The sequence below is a fragment of the Moschus berezovskii genome, chromosome 2 (genome assembly GCF_049115385.1).
Source record: "Moschus berezovskii isolate FMDL1 chromosome 2, NW_MosBer_1.0, whole genome shotgun sequence".
Lineage (NCBI taxonomy): Eukaryota > Metazoa > Chordata > Mammalia > Artiodactyla > Moschidae > Moschus > Moschus berezovskii.
Window position 1 is genome coordinate 38,714,769 of NC_142461.1, and position 12,247 is coordinate 38,727,015.

The window sequence follows — 12,247 nt, forward strand, 5'->3', positions numbered from 1 at the left end:
CTGGAAAAGAGTCTGATGCTAGGAGGGATTGGGGGTGGGAGGAGTCGGGGCCGACAGAGAATGAGATGGCTGGATGGCATCACCGATTCGATGGACATGAGTTTGAGTGAACTCCGGGAGTTGGTGATGGACAGGGAGGCCTGGCGTGCTGTGATTCATGGGGTCACAAAGAGTCAGACATGACTGAGCGACTGAAATGAACTGAACTGAACTGAAACTCATTTATTCCTCACAATTGTGAAGTTTGAATTAGATCCCCAATTTTCCCATAAAGAAAGCTTTAAAAATGATGTACCTTGTCATAGATAATATTAATCATACAGACAATTAGAGGCAGTGCTCTGATTTTAACACAGGGCTCTTTGCTGCCCATGTTAAATAAAAACTGTGTTCTTATTTATACATAATTCTGTCTTTCTCTTTATATCAATACATGTATCATCTCACATTTTCTTAGTCATTGCACAAGGATAAAGGCTTGGCAACATTTATTTTATCTCCAAGAAAGACAAGCTATCCAAAGTGAAAAGGAACTGTATCTAGATTTTATATCATACTGCATGTTCTTTTGTAATTCTCCTTCCTGCTTTTCCCCTTTGCAATTTTTCATAAAGCCATCTCTCAGTGAGTTCACAAAAGCCTGGGGTCCATGCCACACAAACAATATTATTCTCCTTGTAGTGCCAAAAATCCATTCAAAAAGGCTTTCAGTTCAGCTGGCCCTCTGCGATAGACTTAAACACATCTTTCACCTTGGCAGCCCTTCAAGGACTGACTCACACGGATCTCAGTTCTGATGTCCCCTTTTTCATCTGGCAATTGCTGACTTTTAAAGGGTCTATTGTGTTTCTTCAGATTGCGTTCAACAAAAATTCTTTGAGGCACTCAATCCCAGGGTTGGCAAGTTTTCTCATGAATGAAAGAAACACTTGGTTTGTAAAAGGGGTATTCATACTCTTAGAAAAGTTAAGTCATCTGAAGGCAGTACCTGGCATTGAAGCGGTCACCAGGAGCTTCACCTCACACTGCTCCTTCTTCATTGTCTGCTTCAGATCCTTGAAGAACAGGCCTTCCACATAACCGACCACTTCCCACAGGAAAGTCAGAGTGGCCGAAATGGCGTCCATCCCCCACTCACAGGGGGTCCGCACAAAGTACATGATTAATCCCACCTGCAACTCAGGACAGGAAGAGGTCACAAAGCCACAATGACCCTGAGTTCGCATTCTCATTTCCTTAGCTTTGCATTTTTTAAATTAGATATTCTTTTTTGCTTTTGTATTCTCTGTTCAAATGCTTCTCTAGCATCTTCAGTGGTAGTAAGCAGGAGAAGGTATAACCCAAAAACTGACCAGAGCAGGTGGCCATACATTTTTGCATTATCATCAAAATACCTACTGCTTAAGAGGAAAGCAAAAGATCATTTTTTCCAGCTTTCAAGTCACTTGGTGGCCCAGGTACTTGGACCACCCAAAATGACTATGTGACATTTGTCCAAACACTATTTTAAGCTTGGATTATGTCTAATGGTCTGATCTAAGAACACTCTGCTTGGCTAAGTTGGTGAACTTAAAAGTTTTTGTTTGTGTCATCTGGAATAAGTTTTGAAAAACTGTGTGCCCTTTTTTATATTTTAAAGTTAACCTTTAAAATGTCCCATCATAAATTTATATTGTTAATATGAATAGAGTATTTTAAACATTCTGTATGTTGAAAAAAGAGAACTGACTATAATTGGAAAGCATACTTCACATACTCCGGCACATTTGATAAAAGTTTTAGCTACCTTATTCAATAATGCACAACAGAATCAGAAAGAAATAATGTAAAAGCCACTGCCCATGGATTTTACACATTTTTTTTTCTGGAAAAATTTGTTAAACCTAGAAGACTTTCCAGTTACACTGAAAGAATCAGTGTTACTAACCCAGTGCACTTTGGTGACTCTGAAGGCTGAATAACCTAATGATGGCCAAACCTCCTACCTAGTAGAAATCTATAGAAGACAGGAAAAGGTGGGAAGTCTTGTGGGTTTAAAGGGCCTCAATCAATCAGAAATGAGGTTTCCTTAAATCTAATGCAGTACATCAGATTCTTTCCCTGTCTTACACATCTGTCAATGCAGCCTGGTGATACCTGGTAGGGTCAGAGTGTGCCTTTCTGGTATACAGTGATGACTGAGATGGCAGACATGCTCAAGAAGTGTTAGTGTATATCTACAAAATGAGGATTCGGAGATTTATTCCCTTAAAACTATTTGGGCAGCAAACTGCTTCAAAAGTCTTCACATACCCCCAGATTGAAGATCACTGAATCAAGTTGGGCAGTGGGTTTAAAAGTTCCTAATGAAGTCTGGAAGATATAGATCATGTTCCCCAACTCCCTATCACACATATCTACAATAGTTGTTAGAAAAAAGAGAGGTACAATAGGGGTAACGGTTTAAAACATGACTCCGCCCTTCACTGTTCTGCCATTCTGAGTACAAAGCCCCTTTCCCTAGACCACCTGAAACATGCATGTACTTGGGATTCAGGGAAAGATGGGGGTTTATATAAAACAAGGTTATACAGCAAGTGGCCAATGTGTACCCAGCCCTTTGCTCTAGTAACTTATCAATGATATAGTTCGAAGGATTTATGTTTAGTGTTAAGGCTTATTTGGAGTTGAAAGGAGAATATGGCAGAAAGGAACTGAAATGTCCATTTTCTTGTCCCAGGGTAAAAGGATGGAGGGGAACAATATAAGTGTTTCCCCATCCAGTGTCTTGGGGAAGGAGCAGGCACCCCAAAGGGGCTTTTGACTCCAGTGTTTGTTTGTGTCTCTGACAAGAGTTCACCACACAGCCTTTTGATACCAATCTGGCTGTAACATAAACTTGGCAGAGCACACACTTAAACTGAAGGAGGCTCTGATATTTTTGGCTGTGCTAATCTACCTTGGATTTTTGAGTAGTGCAGAAGGAGACGAAGTAGCAGAAAGCTTGACTGGAGAGATTTTTGGATAGAACTGCCATAGGCTGGTTCACTGAGCAGGATACTCTAGTCAGAGGACTTCCTAATCTAAAGCCATATGGGACAACCAGAACTCAGAGGGGTGGGTAGCACCAGCAGGAGCTGAGATGGAGTCTCCCAGCAAGCACTGCTGGGAGTAGACAAGGTTTGCAAGTTACAGAAGCCATGGGCTTCAGCTTCCACCAGTCAGGCATCCAGGAACCAGCCAGATAGAGAGTTCTGTCTCACAAGGAAGGAGCTGGAGCAAACATTGGAAAGGAGACAGAATTCGGAACAAAGGTCTTTTTTTCTCCCCAACTCCACATAATATCTAGATATGAAAGAAGTTAGAAGGGAGGAGAATTTCTAGAGGTTAAGCACTTTTAGACAAGAGAGACCAAATACTATCCAAAGGTACTATTCATATATTTCTATCAGTCTGAACTTAAAACTGGATTGTACACTTATTTATATTTTTCCCTTGTCCACCAGCAGGTGGGCATTCATAATGAAAACCACCTCAGTCATAAACACAGGGAAGAACTTACAACTTTTGTTTGCACATCAGAGTAGTAGCGTTGAGTTAAATTTATCATCCTGCTGCAGATGCATATGGATAACTCTTCTATTTCCCCACTTGCAGAAGACCAGTGATGGTTAGGGAGAAAGAACATTCTCCCGACAGTGAAATTCATTTGGCCATCTGTCTGCTTGGATTAAGGTGTAGTTTAAAAGAATAGTCATCAAGCCAACAGTCCCCAAACTGCATATTCATTTAGGGTATAAGGAAGAGAATGTGAAGAGACTGACAAATTCTGGAGGGTTCAGGAAGGAGCTGTGAGGACAATGTAAAGCACAGATAGTTGCTATGGAAAAATACACTCACAAATACTTTGTATCTAGGGCAACATTTTCCTCTGTGTGTGTGTGTGTATGTGTTTTAAACAGTGAGATACGAAAAGGGAAAGAATGACTAAAAATGACACGTACATTTTTCAACAGAAAACTAAAATTAAGGACTGACATGAGGAAGTTGTATAATGCTAAAGAGAGACAGGGAGGAAACAGACATTTATTGAGTGCCCATCATATGCCAGGGATTGTGCCAAGAGGAGTTTTCCCATATAAACAGTGGTGAATTCAGCTGACTATGATGCAACTTAAGGCACACAGTTAATGAAAATTTATTTGAAAAAAATCCCCTAAGACCTTTTTCTCGCATTTTTGCGTCTTACTTGGAAATGAACATTTATAACCTACTGGAGGTGAAACTCACCAAGTAGTTGAATAGGATGTGAGACGTCTGAGCAGGAAAGTCTCCAATATTCAGGAGCAGTTTGCGCAGCATGTACATTAACTCATCCTGAAAGAGCAACAGAGTCTATGTCTCATTCAGCTCCATGTTGTAGGAAATAATATTAACTTTTTCAAAAGCAAGGTGGGGGAATTTTTCTTACTTTTGCCCACATGTTGATTTCTCTTATGTTCAGCATTTTAATATAGTATTTGTGATGCTTGTTAAATTATTTAAGTCAACTGTAACACCTTCTCCTAGAAGCTAGCATATGAAGTTACTAGGCAATAGTCTGCTGCTGCTGCTGCTGCTAAGTTGCTCTAGTCATGTCCGCAATAGTCAGATATTTTTAAAAAATAAAAACTAAGACTGACTATATAGGTCACAGGCAAAGCACAGGAAAGCTGTATATTTAGTCAACTCTATTTACTATAGCTTTCCGGTGTGATGAAAATGTGAGGAGGACCTAGCTTAAGAAACTATTAACAAATTAGGTTTAGTAAACTTCATAGTTCTGTTTCCTAGGTAGATGTTTATAATTGACCTTCCTTTCAGAAACTAAACTTAATTGTCCAGCAAACGGAATAATAATATAGAAATGAAGAAACAATTTATAATTATTGGTGTATTTTGTCATTGCTCAGAAAGCTACTTTTCTTTGACATAATCTTCTTATCGGGTGAACTGGTAAGTTAAATTTCTTGATTAAAGGAGAGTTTCAACATACACTAATAATATTACCTGTATCACATACTACCAACCAATCAGAATTCCGTAAATGTACTCAACACTGAAAACATTAAACTGAATTTAATCTTTGTTTAAAAGACTGAGAATCTTTCAGTATCTTACGGTCATTACTAGCAGTGTACCATACACATATGGAGACATCAGTTAATGGGGAAATTCAAAAGAAAACAGCAAAGTTTAATATGTTCATTATTATCATTATCCAAAGTACTTCTTGGTTATGTGTCAGCCAGTGTTGCATGAATATCACAATAAAGTTCACTGCTTGCTGTTTAACCATGTTCACACACATAGCTACTATAAACACAGAAGATTTTACTTGTCTGTTGCTGATGGTCAGTTTTTCCAGAAAATGTCGAAGAACTGTTGATGGATCTTCAATTAGACAATTCCATAAGACTTGCTGGGCCACAGCACTCACTTTAGAAGAGAAAATAAATTGAACATTCATTTTAAATGGACATAAATCTATTAGATATTGTAAGGTCAGACCTCAGTGGCCATTGTTGGACTTCTCCTCCCCCTCTTCCCGGGAAAAAGTCCCACCGGCCTCTGACTATTGTGCTCTATTCTGTCATTCCCTCCCCCACTACTGGAGTGTCCCGGTAGAAATCAACCCTCTCCTAACCTCCCCTTCCTAACCTCCTGTCCAGAAACAGCATTCTGCCCAGAAACAGCAAGAACTATTCCGCTGCGTCAGCACAACCTTGAGCAGACCGGGCAACCAACCCGGTCTTGCCCCCCGGCTAACTGCCCTATGAGGGACCACCACTCCAAATCTTGCCTAAAGTTATGTAAGTTGCCTCTTGCCTTTGTTCAGCGCGGACTTCCCCGACCTCGCCCAGTTAGGTCCGGGAATCCCGCCTGCGGCGCCTAGCCATTAAAGCCTGTTACATTATCTATTTGGCGTCTGGGTTCTTTTATTTAACATCATTGGGCCATTTCGACCTTACAGATATAGTGTTCAAATAATTTCTAAGTTTTAATTGGTTTCTCTAAAATTTTTGCCTTACAGAGTTCTATGAACCCTTTTTCTATTGAAGGTAAGTATTGTTCTTTTTGTTGTTGTTTCTGAACACTTTAGCCTATAAAGAAAAGGTGACAAAAGTGTATAGGATGGTCTTTAAATACTAGCATTGCTTCTCTAAAGAATGTATTTGTGATAGACAATGGAATATCATTCAAGCTTAAAAAGAAGGAAATTCTCCCACTTAACAACATTATGGATGGACTTTGAGAGTGTTGTGCAAAGTGAAAGAAGTCAGACAGAGAAAGACAAATGCATGATTTCAATTACATGTGGAATGTAAGAAAAACCCAAACTCGTGGATACAGAGAACAGACTGGTTACCAGAGGCGGGGGTGGGCACTGGGCTGAGTGACGGTGGTCAAAGATTACAAACTTCCAGTTCTAAGATAAATAAATCCTAGAAATGTACAGCATGATGATTATATTTAACAGTACTATACTGTATATTTGAAAGCTGTTAAGGAATAGATATTAAAAGTTCTCATCATAAAAAACATTGTAAATATGTGTGGAGATGAATGTTAAGTAAAATTACTGTGGTATTCATTTTGCAATATATACATACATCAAATGTTTATGTTGCAAATCTAAAACTAGCACAATGTTATAAGTCAACTATACCTTAATAAACAAGAATACAGTTATGAATCTTTGTTTTGGAAATCATCCTAATATTAACAGTGGTTAAGTATTTATTAAAGTCCTATTTCATTGTTTGCTGTATGGAGAAACTTTTAATGTAATACTTTGGGTTTTAGAAAATATGTTTTTGTTTAGAATGCATATGAATTAGACCTGACCTTATATTGTTCACATAAATGCTTTCAATAATAACTCCTTCAAAAAGATGACATAGTTGAGCCAGTAATAGTTAAGGTTCCCACTTCTAATGAGGATGGCTTAGGAATCAATAATTATTTCTAATGTGAAAGAAAAAGTGCTACTTCTTTGGGGAAGGTAGTCAGCTAAGACTGCCTGGAAGTGCCCAGGCTAAGAAAGCAGGTGGGTAAAAGTGAGTAGTGAAGAAATAGATGATCTTCAGTTTAAATAGTTTAGTTCAATTTTCTAAACTAGGAATATAAAATTTAGCATGAATTTATTTTTCAGGCTATATTTTAAATTAATTATACCATCTTTTTTGCTTCAGAAGCTAACCATCCAGTTAAAACTGAGCTTTATAAATAATATTAACAAGAGATATGCAAAATAAGCTTTAGCTCTCATGTAGCTTCATAAATAATTAAAATCAATGCAGGTTTTTGTTAGGTTGAAATTGGTTGCAAAACTATAACACTATTTTTATTCTGATCATTAAGGAAGGCATTTAATGCTTACAACATGAAAAAATGCAGAAAAATACAAGGAGGAGAATAAGACATGTCTTGTTGTTGTTTAGTCACTCAGTCGTGTCTTATTCTTTGCAAGCCCATGGACAGCAGCATGCCAGGCTTCCCTTCCTTTACCATCTCCCAGAGCTTGCTCAAACTCAAGTCCATTGAGTCAGAGATGCCATCCAACCATCTCATCCTCTGTCATCTCCTTCTCCTCCTGCCTTCAATCTTTCCCAACATCAGGGTCTTTTCTAATTAGTCGGCTCTTTGAATCAGGTGGCCAAAGTATTGGAGCTTCAGCATCAGTCCTTCCAGTGAATATTCAGGACTGAGTCTCTTTAGGATGGACTGGTTGGATCTCCTTGCAGTCCAAGGGACTCTCAAGAGTCTTCTCCAACACCGCAGTTCAAAAGCATCAATTCTTCAGCACTTTGCCTTCTTTATGATCCAACTCTCATATCCATACATGACTACTGGAAAAACCATAGCTTTGACTAGATGGACCCTTGTTGGCAAAGTGATGTCTCTGCTTTTTAATATGCTGTATAGGTTTATCATAGCTTTTCTTGCAAGGAGCAAGTGTTTTTTAATTTCATGGCTGCAGTTACCATCTGCCATGATCTTGGAGCCCAAGAAAATAAAATCTGTCACTGTTTTCACTGTTTCCCCATCTATTTGCCATGAAGTAATGGGACCAGGTGCCATAATCTTAGTTTTCTGAATGTTGAGTTTTAAGCCAGCTTTTTCACTCTCTTCTTCAAAACAACTATAAACATTTCAGAGTATGTTTTTTCATACACATGAAATATATATTTACATGTGTCTTTAAATAATATTGTATAGAAAATACTCTTAGGTACTCACATTTTTCATTAGCAATAAATTGAACACTTTTTGTATTAATATTTTTCTAGAATATTATTTCTAATGTGCACAGAATGCTGTCATTTGGAAATACCACAATGAACTAATATCCTATTATCAGATATTAAAATTATTTTCAAATATTTGTTCTTTCTAATATGTTCAATGTTCAGTATTCTATATAACCCTTTATTCACCCCTCAATACTGCCTTAGGAAATTGCTAGAGATCAAAATCTGTGTCAAAGGGTGTTCACACTTTAAAGGCTTTTATGATGCACACTGTGACACTGTTTCAAGATGCTTGTATTAGATTTTTACTGCCATCACCAAGGTGTGATAATGCTCTTTTCTCTGAATATCTACCAACTATGCATATTTTCATTTAAAATAATCCTTGTAATTTTTTATATTAAAAGTAAGATTTCATTGTTGTTTTAAACAACAGTGTTATATACAGATGTTATTGGCCATTGGATTGTGTGTTTATATTCTTTGTCCACTTCTCTATTGGGGTTTAAAAAAGTCATTATTAAGTTATAAAGGTTTTTAAAAAAATAATATTAATCTGTTATCTGTCACAAATGTAACTCATCTTTCAGTTCAGTCCTCAGTCGTGTCCGACTCTTTGCGACCCCATGAATCACAGCACGCCAGGCCTCCCTGTCCATCACCAACTCCCGGAGTTCACTCAAACTCATGTCCATCGAGTCGGTGATGCCATCCAGCCATCTCATTCTCTGTCGTCCCCTTCTCCTCCCACCCCAACCCTTCCCAGCATCAGAGTCTTTTCCAGTGAGGCAACTCGTCGCATTAGGTGGCCAAAGTATTGAAGTTTCAACTTTAGCATCAGTCCTTCCAATGAACACGCAGGATTGATCTCCTTTAGAATGGACTGGTTGGATCTCCTTGCAGTCCAAGGGACTCTCAAGAGTCTTCTCCAGCATCACAGTTCAAAAGCATCAATTCTTTGGCTATCAGCTTTCCCCCTCATTTATTATTTCATTTTATAGCTATTCACTATAGATACTACCTCTGAAAAGGCAATCAATTGAGAAAGATGGTATTAATGATGTCAAGCCCAAAACTAAGATTTCTAAGGTGGCTAAAATCACTATTTGGTTCCTATGTGGTCAAATAAGCGTTGCTCTGTTCTCTGGGCATAAACAACACTCCTGGACCAAACTACACATTTTAAATGCAATTTCTTGGTCATAAAGTTTATGAGAAGAGAAAGTGGAGGAAGTGACAGCGTTAGTTCAGTATATAGCAAATCTGTAATTATAACATGTGCATAAAAGAACTCCACGTGTGGCCAAAGGTTCATGTCTTCAAGAGCATCCAACTGTCCTTTGTCAGATGAATACCTCAAGTATTTACTAGATGGTTTTACCAGTCAAAGCCATACCTGCCACTCCATCTTCTCGCACCTCACCGTCCTCCATCAGATGGACAATGGGGAGCACGGCTGCACAGATACATGCTGGGAACACAGCCTGTGGGGGTTGAGGCACGTGGTGGTTGGGCGTGTGTTCGGTGGTGTGTTCCTCATCTGAAGAGGGAGACGTAACCGGGAAGCTTTTCTCAGTACTAAGTACATTCTCAGAACATTCTAACGTAACAACATTTCTCAGTCAAGGCCTACCTATAGAATGCTTTTTGATGTGTGTAGACATCTAGTTGTCACAGCATCATTTGTTGAAAAGACTATTCTTTCCCCATTGAAGTTTCATGGTACCCTTTTTAAACATGAAATTGACATACATGTAATGGTTTACTTCTGGTCATAACCTATGCCGTTGATCTGTATATCAATCCTCAAGTCAACACCACACAATCTTGATTACTGCAGCTTTGTAGTAAGTTTTGAAATTAGGAAATGTGAGTTTTCCAACTTTTTTCTTCATTTGCAAGATTACTGCCTCTTTTCAAGGGTATGGAACAACTGAAGCCTTCATACTTTTTGGTAAGAATATAAAATGATACAGAAACTTTTGAAGTACCTTGACAGTATTCCTCACAAAACTTACACATAACTTCTCATAGCATCATAATTCATAATAACTGAGATGAAAACAACACAAATGTCCAGTAACTGATGAAGTGATCAACAAAATGTGGTGTATCCATACAATGGAATATTATTTGGTGATAAGAAGGAATGAAGAACTGATACATGTGACAAATGGATCAACCTTGAAAATATTATGCTGAGTGAAAGAATCTAGTCACAAAAGGCCATGTACTGTATGGTTCCATTCCTATAAAATGTGCTGAATAGGTAAATCCATAGAAATAGAAAGTAGACTACTTTTTGGGGTGGGAAAAACTGGTGGATGAGTGACTACTAATGGGTATAAGGTATCCCTGTTTGGGGATAATGAAAATATTCTGAAATTGAGTAGCAGTGACAGTTGCAAACTCTACAAATATACTATCAACCAATTGCATTACATACTTCAAAAGGGTGAATTTTATGGTATGTAAATTATACCTCAGTAAAGGTGCTATAAAAAATTTAGGTATCTTTGGGCCCCAGTCCTATAAGTTGTGATTAGTTAGCATTGGTCATTTTTGAAGTTTTCCAAGGCTGTGCAATAAAGGGTTGAGAACAACTGGTTTCTGTGTAACTTTTGATGACTTCATAAATCAGTGATGAAATCTGTATAATCATGAAGCACTGAGTCCCAGACAGTTCCTCATCATTAGAGAGGCATAGTTTATAAATTCTTGGACCTGAAGAGCATCACATTTCTCCTCTGGAATCAGATTTCATTACAGGAGTGGCATGAGCTTTGTTCTTTGATTGTTATTCCAGAACAGCATCCTAAAGCATCCTGCTGAGTCTTAGCTGCACATTGAAATCACCTGAGTAGATTTTAAAAACACTGAGGTGGTGAGTCTACCCTTAGAGATTCTGATTTGATCTTGGGTGTGACTTGGGCATTTTAAAAAAGCTCCCTGGTTGACTGCAATGTGTAGTCAGGGTTGAAAACTGCCTAGAATAATGTTTTACTAAACTCTCAGCAATATGATTACATTAATGTAATTAAAATAGAACCAACTTATCAAGGACAGTATTTACTTATTGTTGGATTAAATCAACAATTTTTTTTTTTAGAATACCACTCAATGTATCTTTTCAGAACTTCAAATCAAGAAGCAAGTTATTTAATGAAAACAGTGTAATGAAGTCATGAAATTGTTTCAAACACATAAGGAATAAAGGACACATTTGTAAGAGGACACACCTTCAGCACTGACGGCTGAACGCACTGACCAGACTGATCCTCGGCGGAAGGAGTAATTCCTGTGGGAAGTGCTGGAGGTACAGGACGGACTCACAGACAGTCGACGAGATGCCAGATTGGTGACTTCTTCTACTGGCAAAGAAAAAAGGGAACGTGAACTTTGGTTTTGTAACAACAAAGTTATCATCACAATTACACTTGTACTTACATCGAAGTGTATATAGCTCTCAGAACATAAGGCTTAAATGATTTAGAGTGTACTCAGGAAAGGAAAAAACACAGAAAGAATGACAGAAAATTCCTCCTCCAAATTTCACAAAAGCAGGGTGGAAAATCACTGAATTTAGAATGGTTCATAAATTATTTTCTTTACAATTTTTTGTCTTTAGTTACTTTTTTCCATTTTTATTGATATATGTGTGTGTGTTAGTCACTCAGTCATGCCTGACTCTTTGTGACCCCATGGACTGCAGCCTGCTGGGATCCCCTGTTCATGGGACTTTCTAGGCAAGAATACTGGAGTGGGTTGCCATTTCCTTCTCCATTATTGATATGTATTCACACACACACACACACACACACACACACAGAGATATTTTGGCCATGCAGCATGTGGGATCTTATTTCCCTGACCAGAGATCAAACCCACACCCCCTGCGTTGGAAGCGTAGAGTCTTAACCACTGGACAGCCCGAGAAGTCCCCATAAATCATTTTCTGACAAACTGCCAGTACT

At 38.2% G+C, this 12,247-nt stretch overlaps 1 protein-coding gene across 5 annotated transcripts in view; it reads right to left on the reverse strand.

The window, feature by feature from the left end:
- The window catches only part of UNC80 (unc-80 subunit of NALCN channel complex), a 218,111-nt gene that overhangs the window by 60,292 nt on the left and 145,572 nt on the right, over window positions 1–12,247 (reverse strand). For all 5 annotated transcript variants that reach the window (XM_088842019.1, XM_055398557.2, XM_088842016.1 and 2 more), the window contains 5 exons: window positions 11,513–11,644; window positions 9,670–9,813; window positions 5,357–5,457; window positions 4,270–4,356; window positions 989–1,172 (listed from right to left, as the gene is read on the reverse strand). In XM_088842019.1, coding sequence (XP_088698145.1) covers window positions 989–1,172; window positions 4,270–4,356; window positions 5,357–5,457; window positions 9,670–9,813; window positions 11,513–11,644 — 648 coding nt within the window. The remainder of the gene's footprint in view (window positions 1–988; window positions 1,173–4,269; window positions 4,357–5,356; window positions 5,458–9,669; window positions 9,814–11,512; window positions 11,645–12,247) is intronic.